This window comes from Lygodium microphyllum, chromosome 27, assembly GCF_053477565.2.
Source record: "Lygodium microphyllum isolate KBCC chromosome 27, Lygodium_microphyllum_v1.1.10, whole genome shotgun sequence".
Classification (NCBI taxonomy): domain Eukaryota; kingdom Viridiplantae; phylum Streptophyta; class Polypodiopsida; order Schizaeales; family Lygodiaceae; genus Lygodium; species Lygodium microphyllum.
In genome coordinates, this window is record NC_141161.1 from 49,583,268 (window position 1) to 49,602,514 (window position 19,247).

Below are 19,247 nucleotides of genomic sequence, written 5' to 3' on the forward strand. Positions count from 1 at the left end.
TGTATCTCTTGGAGGCTGTCATTATTTTGTCAGTTTTATTGATAACTATAGCAGAAAAGTTTGGGTGTATTTTATGAAAAAGAAAAGTGAAGTTTTTGGGCATTTCAAAACTCTTAAAGCGATGGTTGAAAAAGAAACAGGCCTGCAGATAAAATGCCTAAGGTCAGATGGAGGGGGAGAGTACGTCTCAAATGAGTTTGCAAGGTTCCTGCAGGAGCATAGCATAAAACAGCAATATTCATGCAGTCATACTCCACAACAAAATGGAATTGCAAAAAGGAAAAACAGGCATATTGGAGAGGTATCTCGTGCCATGCTCAATGAAAAAGACTTGCCAGATTTTTATTGGGCTGAAGCAGTTGCTACAACAGTTTACATAATGAACAGGACTCCCACTGCAGCAATACATGGAATGACTCCAGAGGAGAGGTATACTGGTAGGAAACCAGATATTTCTCATTTGAAAATTTTTTGTTGCATTGCCTATGTACATGTGCTAGATGAGTTGAGATCCAAGTTGGATCCAAAAGCTGAGAAGTACATCTTTATTGGTTACTCTCTGCAGCAAAAAGGGTATAGATGCTATAACCATTCTACTCGTAAGTTTACAGTGAGCAGAGATGTTTTTTATGAGATGAGTAGCTGGTATAAACCAGTAAATGTGATTGATGATGTAGATGCACAAAATGGTAATGCTGCACAGAATTCACAGCAACAGTCACAAAATATTAGTGGACTTGGAGCGTCCTCTAGCAGTCGTTCACATTCTTCGCCATGGACAGGCAGATTGAGATCAGGAGAATCTTCTCAAAGCAATGCAAATAGTGATATGCAGGTATCACGAAAAGGAAAAGAGAAGGTTGATCAGCCCATGTTTGATGTGAATACAGGTCACTCTTATGTGGATGGTGAATCCAGTGGCTCAGAACAGAGCATTGATGATGAGTTGGGTATTCCTTCTATTGTTACACCTGGAGTAAGGAAGATCAGGGATGTTTTAAGAGCACCTGGGAGTGAACCTACTTTGCGCAGGTCTACGAGAGCTAGGTATCCTGTGGATAGGCTGAAATATGATGGATTTACAGCCATTCACTATGCATATATGGTCAAAGTGATACAGGAACCAAAACCCACTTCTTTTGAGCAAGCCATGAGAAAAGAAAAATGGGAGAAAGCCATGGATGAAGAAATGGATGCCTTGGAAGCAAATGCTACATGGGAATTGATACCTTTGCCTAAAGGTAAAAATGCAATTGGCTGTAAGTGGGTTTATAAGGTGAAGCACAATGCAGATGGTTCTGTGAACAGATACAAGGCAAGATTAGTAGTCAAGGGGTATACACAAACATATGGCATTGACTATGAAGAAACATTCAGTCCGGTTGCAAGGATGGCAACCGTAAGAGCAGTCATTGCTATGGCTGCATCAAAGGGATGGTCTTTACATCAGATGGATGTAAAGAATGCCTTCTTGCATGGTAATTTACAAGAAGAGGTCTATATGGAGCAGCCACCAGGTTACGTGTATGCTGTTCATCCTGAGTTTGTTTGCAGGTTGAAGAAAGCCTTGTATGGCTTGAAGCAAGCACCTAGAGCATGGTCTGACAAGATAGGACAGTATCTTGTCACTATTGGCTTTCAGATTTCCAAGGCAGATTTCTCACTTTATGTGAGAAAAACAGAGAAAGGTATTATGCTACTTGTCATTTATGTTGATGATTTGATTATGACAGGTGACAGTGATGAAGATATCCTTCATGTGAAAATGCTATTGAAGCAGAAGTTTAAGATGAAGGATTTGGAAGAGCTGCATTATTTCTTGGGCATTGAGGTGATTAGATCACCAAGTGGAATACAGCTCTTACAGAGGCAATATGGATTGGATATGCTGTCCAAATATGGGATGACAGGCTGTAAGCCTATTTCAGTTCCTTTGGAGCAGAATGTGAAGCTGAGCACAGATGCAGGTGAGCTTCTAGAAGACCCTACTATGTATAGACGCATAGTAGGAAATTTGATTTATATGACTATTACCAGGCCTGATTTGAGCTATGCTGTTGGATTGGTAAGTCAGTTTATGCAGGCTCCAAGGAAACCACATTTGGATGCGGCTAGACGCATACTCAGGTATGTGAAGTCCACATTGCAGTATGGACTATTTTATGAGACTGGGTTCAGATACAGTTGCATGGATACACTGATGCTGATTGAGCTGGTAGTATTTCTGATAGACGATCTACCAGTGGATATGTGTTCTTTTTTGGGAGTGCTACAGTCACTTGGAGCAGCAAGAAACAGCCTACAGTTGCCTTGTCGAGCACAGAGGCTGAGTACAGGGGTGCAGCAACGGCTGCATGTGAGGTAGCTTGGTTGCATAAGCTACTTTATGATATGCATCAGTCTACAGATGGGCCAGTTGTCATTTATTGTGACAACATGAGTAGTATACACTTAGCAAATAACCCAATCTATCATGCTAGAACAAAGCACATTGAGGTGCATTATCACTATGTGCGAGAGAGGGTTTTACTAGGTCTTATTGATCTAGTTTATGTCAACACAGAGGATCAAGTAGCCGACATATTCACAAAGGCATTGGGCGCAGAGAAGCTGCACAAGTTCAGAGACCTGCTTGGTGTGTAGGAATTGGGATTGAGCTCGAGGGGGAGTGTTGAGATATCGAGCTCCACTCGTGATACGCCAGGGTGACCGTTGTGTATTTATGTCACCGACTTGTCAGTTGCAGACGCGGTTGGTACACCGCCCATGAATAATAGCTACATGATAGCTATCCTTATCTACTCTAGTTTGTGGCTCAGTTAGTATGCCACCTTAGCTCGTTGAGTTTGGTTTGAGACCCATATATAGGGTTCTTCTATTTCTTTGTACTTGAGTTCTTTTGGCTTACACAACTAAGAAGAAAAAAACTGTTTTCAGCCTCCACCCTTGTGTGTATTCCCCCATTGTGCAAGCAAGAAAGCTTCAAGTGAGACTCCTTCCTTCTCTCCCACAATATTGACAGGTGTGTCTAATAGGAAGAATGAGGGAGAAAAGATGGATAGGCAGAAATAGGCTTGAAGTGTCCAATGAGTGCCGATTGATACGGAGGCACTGGAACATGAAGATTTCCATAAGACGCAGATGGAGCTGGAGGCACTGGGACACAACATCCCTGTCCAAAGCTCGGTTAAGGCACAGCAAAATGACCAAAAGATCCACTAGGTAATGCTATAGAGGCAAGCTATGGTACCAACTGATCCATACTTGCAAGAGACTAGGGAGGGTACCCAAGCTACAATGATTCCGTAAGTGTGTGAGAAGAAGATGAAACACCACCCGATTGAGGAAAGGATGAGATTCTAGAGACGGTGTCTATGTTTCCATAACCCCCCGGTGCGGTGTGATGTGCAATATGAGGTGTTTGAAAAGAGAATGTAAATGGTATAAAAGGAAGTGGTGAGTTTGTGGTGGGAGAGATGCAAATGCATTTGGCTCATTTTTACCATTTAAAGATTTAAAATGAAATGATGATGATGATAATGATGCACCATGCAATGTAGAAATAAGAACACCAAATTCATTCTGATTTTGAGAAGTAAATAGAAAAGAAGGGTAGAAGAAGAGATACCTAGCTTTTTTCTATAATCCCTATGGCGTGTGTTAACATACAAGAATTGGTCCTCAAGAGAACCTTTTCCGTAATCAACAGATTATACTCTATCTTCCTCATGATTTCTACCATTATATTGCAAAGTAGAAGAGGTAAAAGACGAAGGAACAAAAGACGAATCTAAAATGCCTAGCACCAGAGTGGTCAAAAGAGGATGAAATAATGGAACACACTCCAGATCTCTTTCTCCAACAAGGAGGCCCATCGCTGAGGGAGGTCTAGACAGCCCTGCAATATCATTAGATTTATACGCAACATCTGAAGAGAGAAAATCATGCATACCTTCATTGAGTAGCTTCTCCTAAAGGGCAATCCTTCGATCGAGCTTCTCAATCTTCTTTCGTCTATAGTCCATGATCACATGATATTCTTCAATGAAAAGCTTGTATAGTCTTTTTTCCATGTTGTCAGAAGTGTCTTCCACCATGTCGGAACTTTGTGGAGCAAGCTCTTCTGCCCACTCTCGCTCGGTTCTCACCATAGGTTGGTCTGGAGACTGAGTTCGTATTGATATGTTTGAAGTCATTTGAACCTACTGTCGTTCTAGCTTCTTGCGGAGAGCTTTCAGATCAAAGGCCTAGGTTTCTCAGAGAGTACCAGGCTCTTACACCATGTAAAGAGATACTTTGACACAGAAGCACAAATAACAATCGTACGACAAAGCACATATTGATAAAAGAACATTGTTAGGGTTAGGGTAACTCAAAGACAATAAACACAAAAAATAACTAAAGTGATATAACTACTAAATATACAATGCTCATGCAACAAACACACTATGCAGTGAATGAATACTGAACCTCAAACTCCTATATCTCAAGGATCAAGGCAGGGGTAATGAGCTGGAGAGTATGTTGTACTCCGAACGAATCCCGAGTCGCAGCAAGGCAGCCTCCGTGTGTCGAAAACCAGTAAACGCAACAGTGACAAGCTAGATCTGATGTAGACGGCAGAGAAGAGAGAGAATATGCAATAAACGCAGGCTGATGAGAGAGAAAACAGCTAACCGCAGGCTGCAGATGCTGGGCAACAACAGAGGAGAGAGAAAATCTGTCAAAACACAAGCAGAACAACTGGGCGACAACCTGCAGAAGCTGACGGCAGCTAGAGGAGAGAGAAAATTGTCAGTACGACAGCTACAGCAGCAAATGCAAGGGCTACGATGACGTGGCAGACTGTACGACAGTAGGTCTATACAAGAAGAACAGTCACCTGGCTGGGATCAGCTTCAAACTCCGTGAAGAGGGCTGGAAAGCAGGTGCCAACTAATGTAGACAGCTATCGACAGCTTCAGCTCTAAGATGTCCTCCGCGAACGGGGTGTGGGTAGCAAGCTGAAATACCTGAAATCTATAAAAACGAGATTAAAAGAGTGAATGGAGGGCAACATACTTATTTATAGAAAGTTTGGGCCCTCCCAAGTGGGTTTGTGCTTATGGGACACAAAAACTCTCTAGGATCGTGTTTTCTTTTAAATAAACAAGGTTTCTTCATTAATCAAGCAAGTTTTGGGGTTGTTTAAGTAAAGCTAACGCATTTTTAGCTCAACACTAGGAATAACAAATAATATAGGTTAAATCTCCGGTGTGGTGAAATGTAGGTTTCAGGAGGCTCTGGCAACTTTAGAGACAAGGGGAGCTCTAGAGGAAGAAGTGGATGGGAGAATAGATGTTCTGGCAAATCTGATATTGTTGATCATTATTATGGCAAAACATGTCATATTGCAACCCAGTGTTATGCTAAGAAAGATAATATCCACAATGATAAATTTCAACAAGAAAACTATTCATCATCTTTACAACAGAATGAAAACAAAAATAAGCATTTGTTTATTTTGCAACATAAGATGAATGTTGTTACAAGAAAAGGGGCACATAATGATGTATGGTATATTGATTCAGGTACATCTCATCATATGACCAGCCATGTTGAATGGTTTGAAGAGATATAGGATTTACAAAATCCAGGTTATATGCACATAGGTGATGATTCATGCCATCCAATTCCACACATTGGAAAAGTTTTCTTATCCTTGCATGATAGTCAGACAAAGAGTCTATCAGATGTATTATATGTGTCATCCATCGCAAAGAATTTTGTGTCTATTATCCAAATGGTAAAGCAAGGGCCACAAGTTCAATTTAATACAAGAGGTTGTTTTATGAAAGACTTTAATGATAAGTGCCAATTGGTCACAAAAGAAAATAGAGTTAGTCACATGTCCACTTTAGATTACAACCCTACCCGAGTGAGTTCAAAGTGAGCAGGGATGTTATTTTTTATGAGATGAGCAGTTGGTATACATCTAATAGTGATGCATTGGATGGTGATGATGACGATGATGATTATGATAGTTATGTGTAGACAAAAAAGTAAAAATCACGGAGCCTTAGTGAACAAAAACATCATCTTATACTACATCTATAGTTAGCCCTTGGTCTAGGAGACTAAGGAGAAACCCCACATCTTCAAGTACATCTACAAGTGTTACAAGTAAAGACAAAGGTAAGGAAAAAGTATCAAATGATAATGATGTATCTACTAGTCATTGGGGTTTGATAGAGATTTCAATTATTCAGAAAGTGTGAATGATGAGTTCGATATTCCTTCAGTCAAGACACTAGGTATACAGAGAGCACATTGCAATGTAAAGGCTCCATTGAGTGATCCAATGGTATGCAAGTCTAGCATGGTCAGATACCCTACTAAAAGATTTGGTTTAAAGATTATGCAACTCACAATTATGCTTATATGGTACAGGTGGTTGAGGATGTTAAGCCCGCTTATTTTGAGGATGTTGTTGGTCATGCTTATTGGGATGCAACAATGGATAAGGAGATGGTTGCATTAGAGGCCAATAAGACTTGGGATCTAGTACCATTGCCTAAGGATAAGAAAGCTATTGATTGTAAGTGGATCCATAAAATTAAGTAGAATGCAAATGGTTCTGTTAGCAAGTATAAGGCTAGGCTGTTTATTTGCTCAAACATATAGCATAGATTATAAAGAGACATTCAGTCCACTTGCTAGGATGGCAACTATTAGATGTGATTGCTTTAGCAGCAGCCAAAGGTTGGAGTTTGTAGCAAATGGATGTAAAGAATGCCTTCTTGCATGGTGAATTGTAAGAAGATACGTATATGGAGCAACAAGTAGATTATGAGGATTTAGAGCATCCCATATGTGTGTGCAAGTTAAAGAATCCACTCTATGGACTTAAGCAAGCACCTAGAGTATGGTCTGACAATCGAAGAGTATCTTATCAACATTGGCTTTTATCTTTATGATGTTGATCACTTGCGTTATGTGAGAAAGAGAGATGTATATTTGGTCATCATAGTCATCTATGTGGATGACTTGATTATTACAAGTGACGGTGACAATGGGATTACTAAAGAAGAAATTTGAGATGAAAGATTTAGGTGAGCTAAGGTACTTTTTTGGCATTGAGGTGATCAAATGCAATGATGGTATATGGATATCCCAAGTCAATATGGCTTGGATATGTTGTCTAAATATGGTATGACAACATATAAGCCTCTTTCACTGCCATTGGAGCAAAATGTGAAGTTGAGTACTAATGTTGGGGATGAGATAGAAGACTCTACTATGCTCAAGAGGATAGTAGGGAGTTTTATTTACATGACTTTGATAAGGCCAAACTTAAGTTATGCTATTGGCCTTATCATTTAGTTTATGTAGGTAGATACCTAGAAAGCCTCATTTGGAGGAGGCTAGACGCATATTGAGGTATGTAAAGTCCACTTTGTATTATGGACTTTTTTATGAGGCAAGTAAGGATATACAGGAATTTGGATACACAGCAGATTAGACTGGCATGTCTGACAAAAGATTTACCAGCGAATTCAAGTCTTTCCTTAGTAGTACAGCAATTAAAGTGAAGAAACAAAAAGCAACCTACAATTACTTTATCGAGTAGTACACAGGCTAAGTACAAAGGTGCTGCTATGGCAACATCTGAGTTGATATAGCTGCAAAAGTTATTGGGTGATTCAAATGTGCAGGGAGATGGTCCAGTTGTCATTCACTGTGATAACACGAGCAAGATACAGTTAGCTAAGAACCTAATGTTCCATGCTAGGACAAAACACATTGAAGTGCATTACCATTTTGTAAAAGAAAATGCCCTTGTAGGACAGACTGACTTGGTATATATCAGCACACACGATCAGACGGTCAATACGTACGAATATTCATGATGGACCATCTAGTTAGATGGATTCATACGTCTACACTTAGCACATTAGTGGTCATTGTGATCCTCACATGACCATTGACTTATTAGTTATTATATTTGGTTTATTGCACCTATCTATAACCGGCATAGTTAAGGCACCAATCAATAGTATAGTTAGTTATGCACCGTCAGACTTAGCAAGCTACTTTCTTTACGTTATATCTTATTTATATTTTGTGTACATTGTATTATATGTAAAAGAAAAAAAAAACTAACAAGAAATAGTTTTAGCCTCCATCTCTCTTGTGTTCTTGGGTGAGTTTCCCCTTGTGTGTATAGTGTGTGTTTGGCGTAGCAACTCAAGCAAGTCCCCCCACCGTGTGATTCATGACATACAACATATCACCCCAAACTGATCACCAAACTTCAACAAGTGGCTTGAGACCTACTTGAGACATTTTATCATGATGTATAATATGTGTGGGATTCATGGCTCCATTTGGTTAAGCTCGCTAATAATAACTCAACTTATGCTCCCATTGGAGTGTCCCCCTTTGAGGCTTTGTATGGTTACACAGTGCCCCTTCCTACGGCCATATTCAATGAGAAGTTGAATCCTCTTGAAAGAGAAGAATTGAACCACATGCACGCCCTACTTCATCAATGCAAAGTGAAACTCAAGAAGGCCTAGAAACACATGAAGCTCTACGTTGATGAGAAAAGGCAATCCCTTGAGTTTCAAAAAGGCCATTTGGTCCTCCTAAAAACACCCACGTCTTGCTACTCCATCCTCAAGGATGGCTCTAGCAAATATTTTGACACACCACTACTATGGGCTATACAAAATAGTCAAGAGAGTGGGTGACTTGGCTTATTGATTCCAACTACCTTCCTCACTAAGATTCATTATGTTTTTCATGTGAGTTAGCTGAAATTTTTTATTGGGTCCCCCAAGGACTATATGAAAAAGCCCCCACCCATGGATGAAGAGAGCATCATTCAGTACACTCCTAAGGCAGTCATTTTACAAAGCAAAAAGAAACTTAGAACTCGGTCAATCAAAAAATATATGATTAAATAGCAAGCTTTACCCTTGGAAGAAGCTTCCTCGAGACCAGCATCTATTTTGAAGGAGCTCCCCTATCTCAAACATACTATCTTGGCTGAAGACTAGCTAATTTTGGCTCGGTTTGGACTATAGACAGCTTACTGACAGCACACAGTTTTGAAAAAGTTTTTACCTTGCATTAATGACAACCAAGTGTAACCTATATAGACTGAAAGTACACTTGGAGAGCTTCATCATACATCTCATTCGAAGCTTCCCATAGAAAGTCATGGCCGATTTTCTATAGCAAACATGTTATGGACAGCATGCTGTCCACTATTGTGAGACCCTAACTGTCAAGAATTGATAGCCAAACTCACAATTTGCCAACTCTCCCATGATATATATCATAGACACACTATATGCCCCAATTCCACATGGATTTGGGCTTCCTCACATACATTTTACCATTTGTAATGCTGAATAGAGTAGTACTCTGCAGCCCCACTATTGAGCCACACCAATAAGTACTCTTTTTGTTTTTTAGAGCAAAAACCTTAGGGGTCGGAATGGAATGTAAAGGATGGAATAGACGGGATAGATAAAGGGTTAGCATGGGGAAAATACCGGTCACACCAACAAAATATATAATGTGCAAAGAGACTCAATTAAGGCATCAATTTATAAATAATCAAATCTCTTCAGCTTACATGGCTTCCCTTCTCTCTTTCTCTCTCTTCTGGTTTTTCTCTAATATTTCTCTCTCCTTTCTACAATCTTCTGTCTCCTCTATTCTTTCTCTCCAGTCCCCTTCATTTTTGCAAGTAAAAAGTGGCTGATTATATTACTCAAAAAAACTGATTACAACGGAGTGCTCACGCTCAACAGACTAGCTGGAGCTGATGAAAGTCACAAGTATATCGTGTATACAAGCCTCTCAAGGCGGTTTGGGGGGGATGGGGGCAAGAAGCCATGGAAGGAGGGTGTATCGCCATCTGGGGCTGCCTACCTGCATCACGAAAAACAGGTCCTGGCCGCCCCAAGTGCGCATGAAATGACATCGGAACTCTTGACAAGCCCTATATTCGCCCTGCACTTGATCCCATCGGCCGCGGAGGGAGTGGATGATGGAGGCTCAAAGCTCTGCTAAGGTCACCTGTATTGAGAGTCTCTCTCCGCCGAAAGCCTTCTGACACCGCACCTTCTAGATATACCAGCCAATAAGACTCCCTATGATCTCCCATACCTCAATGCGGTTTGCTGTGGGCTCCAATACCTAGCGGATGGGTAGAGCCTCCAAACTGACCACTGCGCATGACCTTGCCTCGATAATGAATATCGTGTCTCCAGTCCTCTTCATTTCAAGTACATATGCTATAATTAAATGGGTATGGTACATGTTGACTGCACAAACATCTGTAACCCATGTCCTGATAATGTTGTAGAAATGTATACCATCATTTATTAGCTTTGTATGCCATATTGGCCTTACTCATATGTTGTCATGTCAATGCCATTTGGTATCAAATATTTGATTCCATAGTCAAGAATACAAGCAGCAGCAAGTGACCATTAGAATACCTGTAGCTGACTAGATCCACAAGTGTCAACCCAAAAGGACCAGTAACATGATTCAGAGAGAAGCTAGGGCCACGACCATCAGCTAACATGTCCCCACTACAAGCATGCAGAATACAGAGTAAAACAGATTCAGAGTCCAGCATTGCTGTGTGTATCCACCTGTACCAAATTTGAGCAAATTTTTACCTGCCACATAGCCTCGTTGCAAACCTACTTAGCTGCCCCTTATCACCACGAATGAACTGACGGATATCATCTTGGTATTTGCTGTTCCATAGACACCACCTTTTCCAATGAGGAAAAGAGAGATCCTGCATATTTCATCTTAAGCCATATAGATAAGAGTTGTCATATCTTTGTCAAACCTTCCAGTTTAGAGAACAGAACTAAAGGCCTTGAGACTTGAAATATGAACGGTCCCTTAATGAATTTAATGATATGCAGCAAATATTGTGTGCCAATGTAAGGCCTATCTATTGGTTGCAGATCATCACATTCCCTAAGTCATCAAATCAATGTTTAACCCTTTCTAGAAGGCTCAGTTAGCCTTTGTTTAAAACCAATGGAAAGTCGGATACCTTGTCTACTCTTTTAGAAAGAAAAGAACAATCCGCAAAAAGTTTTCTCCTCGATAGCATTGGATCAAAAGATATTGCTTCAATTAGTAATGGCCTGGTCAGCTCTTCAGCATGAGGACCCCTAGTCAACCCAGATGCATTGGCAAAGCAAAACCCATCCACATGGTACTCAATAACCCAATGCCGAAGGCTATCAAGTATCTGTCATAGCACTGAAAAAAATCAACTCTCCCGCTACACAAATAAGCAAACATTTTGATGATCATTGTAATCAAATGACTGTCTTAGCCACAGAACATCATGAAAAATCAGGTCAACTATCTTACCATGCTGTGCACAACAGGGTGATTGCAATTGAAGCGATTACTTGCTCCAGAATCAGATCCTACAACTCTAATAAAGGCATTATTAGTTAGAATATTATCTTAAACTAAATGAGACAAAAGAACACTCAAATTTTAGCCACTTTTGTGCATGGCATACAACAGTTGATAGAGACTACTTGCATTCCTACAAACAAGTCTGCACAGTCTTCAACCAGTAAATGTGATGTCTGTGACTGAGCCCCTTTACAGAGTTTTAGTTCTAAATTTGCCAGATAAGGGTACACCAAATGTACCTAGAACTTTTGTTGAGAACATAATATGTTGCATTATCTATGCCACGAAAAGATACAATATTAGGCTCTTCATCATTGCCTTCACCAGTATGAGTGTATACAACATCCAATATGACCTATTGAAGGAAGGAAACATTTCAAGGGTTAGTGTACAAGTAAGGTACCAAACATAAAGCTTCAGTTTAGCAAGTTACTTCAAAGCATAAATGTTACCTCAATGCCGTTTTTGTGAAGCTCTTTGATCATTCTTTTCATGGACAGACTAGATGACATGCTAGTTTTCAAAGGTCCAAAGACATCCATGGGTGCAAAAAAGCTGGCATGAAGCCAAACATTAGAAATGCTGGTATGAAATCTATGGTCAGTAATATTCACATCTATTATGCGCAAGAATGCACATAGATGAATTTCATAAGCAGTAGGAGGCTACAATAGGAAACTAGGGGGGAAACTCAGAGGAGATTCAATGAAGATAACAAAAAGGCAAGAACTGTAACTCATGTTTGGGAGACCAGTTTTGGCCTCCTCTCAGAAGAAAAGGTAAACAATAATTAATAGTTTCACACAGAAGGATCCTGGATACCTTCTATTGCTTGAAGTCCATCTGGCTAGTAGTACTATCACATTACTAGGTTTAGAGGAAGATAAAAAGAAAATATGAAGTGAAATTGCAGAAAGGCAAATGCATGCAGAATATGAAAACCATACTAAAAATAAAACCTGGCAGTATCTTTAACCTCATGCAAACACCTTATCTCTTCCTCTTGACATGGTGGAAAAAGGAGCTGGATAGAGAAAGGTTGAGGAGAAGTAGAAGTTTTTCCTTTCTAAATATGGGAATTGCAAGCTCTGTATTGCTTCAAAAGTACTATAAACTAGTTCTCACTGCAATCAATGCAGCCGTGAGCCTCGTCTACAAACCCCGTCAAGCCATGCCCAAGCCATGGCCACCTACTCCATCCTCCATTGTGTAAGTCTCTGTTCAATCATCCACATATATGACCTGGCAACCTAGCAATCATTGCAGAGGAGATATGCTCACTTAGCAGCCCATGTCAGTTATGTGCAAGGGCAAGCAATGACCAGAAAATGCGACATTAATCATCTTTCACAACTTACATTGTCCCTATATGGATTCTCTAGGACCTGACATTGACTATGAGGAAACAATTTGTAAACACCACCTGGCATGCTCGTTTCCTTGATGGACCTTCTCATTGTAACAATAGTGTTATAACCAGTTGGAAGGTGAAAGGCTGTTGTGGCATCCTTTAACTTATGCAAAACATGAAAACACAGAGAATGGCTGAAAATGCCAGCCAGAAGTGATTTAATAAGTAGGGGGGACACAGTCATGTGCAGGAGAGAAGGTAAGGCAGAGACATGGAGTAAAACAACTGGCAAGCTGATAGGATGACGCAAGAGGGAATCAGGTTGGAGATTGGAAGGATATGGAAGCAGTAAGATAGCAGCAACTGCTAGAGAGTCAGAGAGAAGGAAAGCAGCTGCAGAGAAGCAAGCAGATTGTCATGGAAGTTGCACAGTGATCAGGTGAGACACCCTGTAGGCTGCACACTGGGCAAGAGCAGCTGAGGATCGACTGTAGGTGCACATTAGTGCATTGTGACATGAAAGGAGAGGTACACAAGAGCTCCAAGTAGAAAGCACTAAAGAACAGTTTGTGTGTAACAACTTCAATTCCTAAATAAAAGTTTAGTAACCATTATGAATTCTAAAACTTATGTTAAGACAGAATAAGTCCAAATCTTGGCATAAACTTGCCATCCTATCCCCAAAGAAAGCACAAAATAAATTTTCAGAAACATTACCTGAGAGGGTCATACGAGTTTCTTTTCTGGAATGCAAAGATTGGCTGAAGAATAATGGCATTTACACCTATTGCCAATTCACGCATGTATTGTTTAAAACATTAGAATTAAAAGAGTGACTGACACAGTACCAAAACTCAGGCAACAGAAGTGGAAATAATGTTACCTAAGTTTTTAAAATGTTGAAGTTTTTGTAGCAATCCATCAAACGTTCCCAGAAGATCTTGCTCCAATCCACTAGACTTGCCAGCAGTGAAGCCTGTGACATGTACACGGTATGCCACAATTTTCTCCAAAGCAATGCTACAAAGACACATCACATGATCAACTTTAAATGTTGGTTACAGAAACAACACTAGATAAGACCTCATAAAGAAGGTATTTTCCTGTTTCTTACTTCGGGTGAGTATCATCTTCCCAATCAAATTGAGACTCGTGTTTTGTCAAAATTCCAAGTATTGGGGCTGGTAGAGGAAGACTATCTGCATAAAACACAAACATACTAAGTCAAAATCCCAAGTACTAAGGCTGGTTGTGAAAGACTATCTACATACAGCACCAACACATGTAACGAATGGGACCAATGACACAGCTTAAAAGTTTGGTGAGCAACAATCAAGAAGACTACAGCTCCAGAAATATAGAGCTGACCCTGTCCAGCTATATATGGAGCCAGCGTTTTGACATATGGGTCTAGGAGGACGCAATGAGAATGGAACCGACTGCCTCTCTCCCAAGAGCTCTCTCCCTGAAGAAGACAAGTATTCCAAAAGGTCAATAGATAGATGATCCATTGTGCTCGAATCAGTTTTGCATAGATCAAAAAGAGTACAACTCAAAGACCACACAATGCATTGACCGAACTGGTATAAGCCCGTACTTCAACATCTTTGTTGGCACTTACTTTACATCGATATCCATAGCGGTCAAAAGCATCAGCATCATCAAGTTCTACATGCCAGAGGTGTCCAGTCCGATTTACTGAGCTCTGAAGCTCCAATTCCATCTGCAAATTACAAGTCAGGATTATATCCCAACATTTCTGAACATTTCTTCAAGTATTAACATTCCTTGAGCTTGGGCCATCATGCCAACAGACATCAAAGACTCCAGTAATGAAAAGCATAAAGATAGGGAAACTTATGCTTGGTAATTGAGAACAGCTAGAGAACAGGAAAGAAAATGATGTATGGCATAAAAGCTGTAATGGGTGGTGTGTCAAACCATTAGAAAAAATGTGAAGTATCTTGTGAGCTGCACAAACAATGACATCAAGGGTACTGTAGCTGTACCAACCAAACTAACGTTTCCCACAACCTTGAATAAACTAACCAGCCTCATGAAATATCAGTTACACCAGCTTTTTAACTTGAAAATTTCTCCATTGTCAAGATTAAAAATAGTTAACCACTAGGTCTGGATTGTATAAGTCAACCATGCCGAACCTACTTTTTCTAATGTTAACCACTCACAAGAAGAAGACGGCATGAACGAACTTACAAACACACAAGAGAGCCCCAGTTATCATCTTACGATTCAATATATACTACACACATTGATTAGCTTTTTTTGCATGTTCATTCAAGTTGTCATGCAGTATCACCATGGCACATGTATCAAATTCTTCGTGGTGTTTTGCCCAAACAATAATTGTGCAACATACTTTCAGCCACTCAATTGGCATCATCAAAAACAGACCTCTCCAAGAAAATCAAAACCTTCCACCCGATCCATGAAAAGACACACAGCAGGCATTCAATCGATGTAGGACTTACAGAGGGCTGTGAACAGCCAGCTTTGTACAAGCATAAGATCACATTTTGGGCATTCCTGGAATACAAAGAGAAGTTTAAGGATCCATCGGTTTGTGCTGTCAGTCCTAGGGGTTCTGTCTCGCCTCTTCCCAATCCCACAGGGAACAGGAAGTCTGAGTAATTAACATTCCTGTAAGGAGCCGTTCAGCAAATTAAAATGGTTCTTACAAACAACCTCAAAATATCAATCTTGCATTCTTTTTCTGGGGATTCTTTAAGGTGACCAACATACCTTATCCACACTTGCTTGGAATCAGAGAGATGATACAGTGAGAAAGTGAGAAAAACAGGTGAGTAGCTTGACGGTAAGTCAAACTCCAAACAGTGTATGCCAGACTCCAACCGCCTCAATTGAGATAGCAAAACTTCACCTCTACAGAACTGACAAGACATCAGTTGTCTAGAAAACCATTTACAGCTTCGTCCTAATGGTAAGATCTGCTGTTTTCCTTACTCTTTCACAGTCCCTTCAGGGATGCTTTGCATGTCAAGAACAACTGCATTTGAAGAATTTGACCTGAAAAGACCCTGAACCAAGACAATTAGAAACTATTTAGCATTTGTATTGCCACCCAAAGCTCTTATGATGCTCCATGCATGTGTCTAGTGCATCAATTGGTTCATGTGGCTCTCTCAGCATTGACTAATATTTGTTTTATTTCTTTGTACCCTGCCTCTATATAGCTAATGTTAATGTCAAATGGTTACTGGGAGTTAAGAGAATGTATAATCATACAGCACTTATCAGGATTCAGAACTGAAGGGTGTCTTTTTGGAGGACACAACATGAAAATATGGTCATTAATGGGAAGGTAGAGTTCACTTCCAACCAGAAAACTAGCCATACAAATGTATTTTCACAATGCCAAAACTTTCCTCCGACATCTTATTCTTCATAAAATTTCAGAACTTGTGAGCAACAGGCCAACTTCAACTGTTAAACAAAAGTTACATGCATTTTAGACATCTTTTATGGTCCACTAGTTTTTGTGTTACTTAACCAGCCAATCACACGTAATGATCTTCACAAGAAACGTATTGCATACATAGCTATATCCTATGTTACAGGTATAAAAACAAAGTTTGCTTCAATTTGCAATCATTCTTAATATTGTGATAGTAACATTGTTCCAATTTGCTCTTTCGTCTTACCCAACGCATATAGAGAGACTCATACTCGTGAATTGAGGAAATCTCTATCTTCACTGTATAACGAGATTCTTCTTTATCGACCTTTGCAATAACCTACAAGACAATATATCAACACTCTCAAGGTCAAATTCAACTTAATGCAAAGCAGCAGGTTCCGAATTCTGCTAAAAGCCATCTTTCCATTTACAAAATCTTTCTTGTTAAGAAATTGCTTGACTGCTGTTTTCTGACTGAAAAATAAGGTTCTTTATTTTCTCAAATCAACAAGGTAATATCAGCAAGCACTGCAAATTTCTTGTTGCCATTATTGCATACAAGATATTTAAACTCTCAATTTACCGTAGTTGCGCCTATTATCCGAGAAAATCACAAAAAAATATTTGTCTAACACGTGTTGATTTTTTGTACATTTGGAGGTTTCAAATAAAGAAGAGGGTGGGAACCACCTCTCGAGAAATCCAAGAAATCACTGGATGGAAATATTTCATGAACCGGTTTACCAAGGGGGGGTGAAGAGTAAAAATCAATGGAGGAAGGTGAAGGGAAAATGTATAATGTGAAAAGAAAAGACATGAAATGGATTTGGAGCCATCCAAAGGGTAGGTGAGGCTCATAATGTCATGGCTTTGGAGCCTTATGATAATTCAAACAAATGAGACCCTTCTTGAAAGCATTAGTGGAAGAAAAATTAGGCACATGATTTTGTAAGATTTTTTAAAAATACTTTCACTCCGATCCAAAAAAAACTTTTCAACATGAAAGTTGGAGACATGAGCTAAAGTTTCGGCTAGTAATTTTTTATAATTTTTTGGAGCTACGAGTAGACAGATATGGCCAAAAAGGTGGACGCCAACTTTTTCCAACTGTGGTGGAGACTACCTCCCAATTTTATACACACCCACACTTTCTTCCCCACACTTAATACTTCCATAAAACATCATTCATTAGACTCCCAACCCTTTCCCCTCTCTTCTCCTCTCTCTCAAGCTAATAAACCATTAGAATTTCCCTCCTAAATCACCCTCAAATCATCCTTAATTGTAGTGGTAATGTATGAATTCTCACTACTCTCTTTCCATTATTGCTAGATATGATCTTATTTTATGAAGATTCTCTATATTTTTTTATAGGAGAGCTCTTGGACTCAAGCTATAGGGGGGAGAATAAAGACAACTCACCTATGATGGAACTTGATTAAGTACAAAATTAGTCAACAAAACATCTAGATGGAGCTTCCACATTGGTGGAACCGTCTTAATGCAGCTTTGGTGGTGTTAATTCTTATTCTATCTTAACCTCCTCCCTAAACACCCTCAAGGCCTATATAAAGAGGCCTTCTCCTTTGTAATTTGCAAGAGAGAGCCAAGAGGCCTTCTTCAGCCCTATTGAGCCTTTCCCATTCTCTCTCATGAGCTTATGCAGTTCATTCCCTTACTATAGCTTATGCATTCCTTACAGTGTAATAAGCCCGTGCTATTGGTGTCCATATTGTGTATATTGGTTATATCTTGAGGATTCTCCATCTCTTATGTCCTCTTAAGTTTTATTGATTCATCTATTTTTTGTAGTCTCTCTCTCTCTCTCTCTCTCTCTCTCTCTCTCTCTCTCTCTCTCAATTTTCCTCTCTTCTCCCTCACAAGCTCCTCTCCCTCTTGCATAGCGTCCTAGTCCGCTTTTCCATGACTAGGTGGTGCCCTTACCTCATTCACTTTGTGGCACAAGGAAGTTTGGCATAGTATAGAGGCTGTCATACCGAATTTCCTTCGTCATAAATTGGTGTCCCCACTGAGGACATTCTCATCCACAATTCTCTATCTCCTTATACAGGACGATACAACACATAGTGGTACATCCTCTACAACAAGTCTCCAAGTGACTCTTCTCCAATGCCTTCACCAACTCTTTTTGAAATTGGTCGAAGTCCACGACTCCCATAATAGTCTCCCAAGGAAGCCCAAGAAAGGAAGTATGCCTATCAGATGACGGCACGTATGCGGGTAAAAGGTGTTCATCTTAGAAATTCAATTATCTCACAATGAAAAAAATCATGTTGCCATCAATTACTAGGTTCTCATAATTGTAGTGAGTGTTTTGCAAATAAAATGAAGGCCCTTCCGGGAGGTCCTCGTCTCCAAATCATCAAATCTCTCTCTCTCTAGCCTAATCCACATCAAAGGAAGACAACTATGCATGAACAGTGTGGAGTTTTGTAGAGATGCAAAGTATGGAGACTACCTTCAACTGTTGCTAGCTCGAAGGTTGGGTGTGGTTGAAAAGATAGCCATCACACCTTATGAAATATATGTCGCCGAGGATGAACACACTAAGGCAAGAACAATCACTAGTGAGCAAATTCTCTCTATAGCAAAGTTGGTGGGTTCCAGAAAGAAATACTTTGGGGAAAATCCTTTATAATTCAAGAAAGTGCATTCCCTCTACTCCCTTAAGTAGTCTCCACTTATGAATAATAATAATGGCCCGAATTTCTACACCTTCCACTCTATACAAAAACATCCGAGTTAATGTATGCATCAGTAGGAAGATTTTCTTCTAGCAACGTCTTGTCATGTACTTTGGGGCTGAAAGATTAAGGGATATTCTTGTATCACCAAAACCTATAATCTTCCCAATGCTAGACTACAATGCATCCTTCAATGTACATGTCTTTATTTTATTATAATAGTTTCTCATCAATCACCGCAAGTTGTATGGACCAATCCAACCTCTTGCTATGCAAACTGTACATATTATAGCTAGCA

At 39.8% G+C, this 19,247-nt stretch overlaps 1 protein-coding gene across 14 annotated transcripts in view; it reads right to left on the bottom strand.

The window, feature by feature from the left end:
* LOC148012301 (isoamylase 2, chloroplastic-like) overlaps positions 1-19,247 on the bottom strand; it is a 179,181-nt gene that overhangs the window by 118,217 nt on the left and 41,717 nt on the right. For 9 of the 14 annotated variants that reach the window (XM_087669751.1, XM_087669755.1, XM_087669750.1 and 6 more), the window contains 15 exons: positions 16,489-16,581; positions 15,791-15,864; positions 15,569-15,709; positions 15,298-15,466; positions 14,427-14,528; positions 14,174-14,270; positions 13,920-14,004; positions 13,689-13,825; positions 13,523-13,589; positions 11,907-12,009; positions 11,694-11,809; positions 11,401-11,467; positions 11,075-11,275; positions 10,683-10,807; positions 10,497-10,592 (listed from right to left, as the gene is read on the bottom strand). In XM_087669751.1, the coding sequence (XP_087525877.1) occupies positions 10,497-10,592; positions 10,683-10,807; positions 11,075-11,275; positions 11,401-11,467; positions 11,694-11,809; positions 11,907-12,009; positions 13,523-13,589; positions 13,689-13,825; positions 13,920-14,004; positions 14,174-14,270; positions 14,427-14,528; positions 15,298-15,466; positions 15,569-15,709; positions 15,791-15,864; positions 16,489-16,581 (1,673 nt within the window). Of the gene's footprint in view, positions 1-4,880; positions 5,020-10,496; positions 10,593-10,682; positions 10,808-11,074; positions 11,276-11,400; positions 11,468-11,693; positions 11,810-11,906; positions 12,010-13,522; positions 13,590-13,688; positions 13,826-13,919; positions 14,005-14,173; positions 14,271-14,426; positions 14,529-15,297; positions 15,467-15,568; positions 15,710-15,790; positions 15,865-16,488; positions 16,582-19,247 lie in introns of those variants that run through there. The other 5 variants (XM_087669762.1, XM_087669761.1, XM_087669760.1 and 2 more) reach the window with 4 other exon arrangements.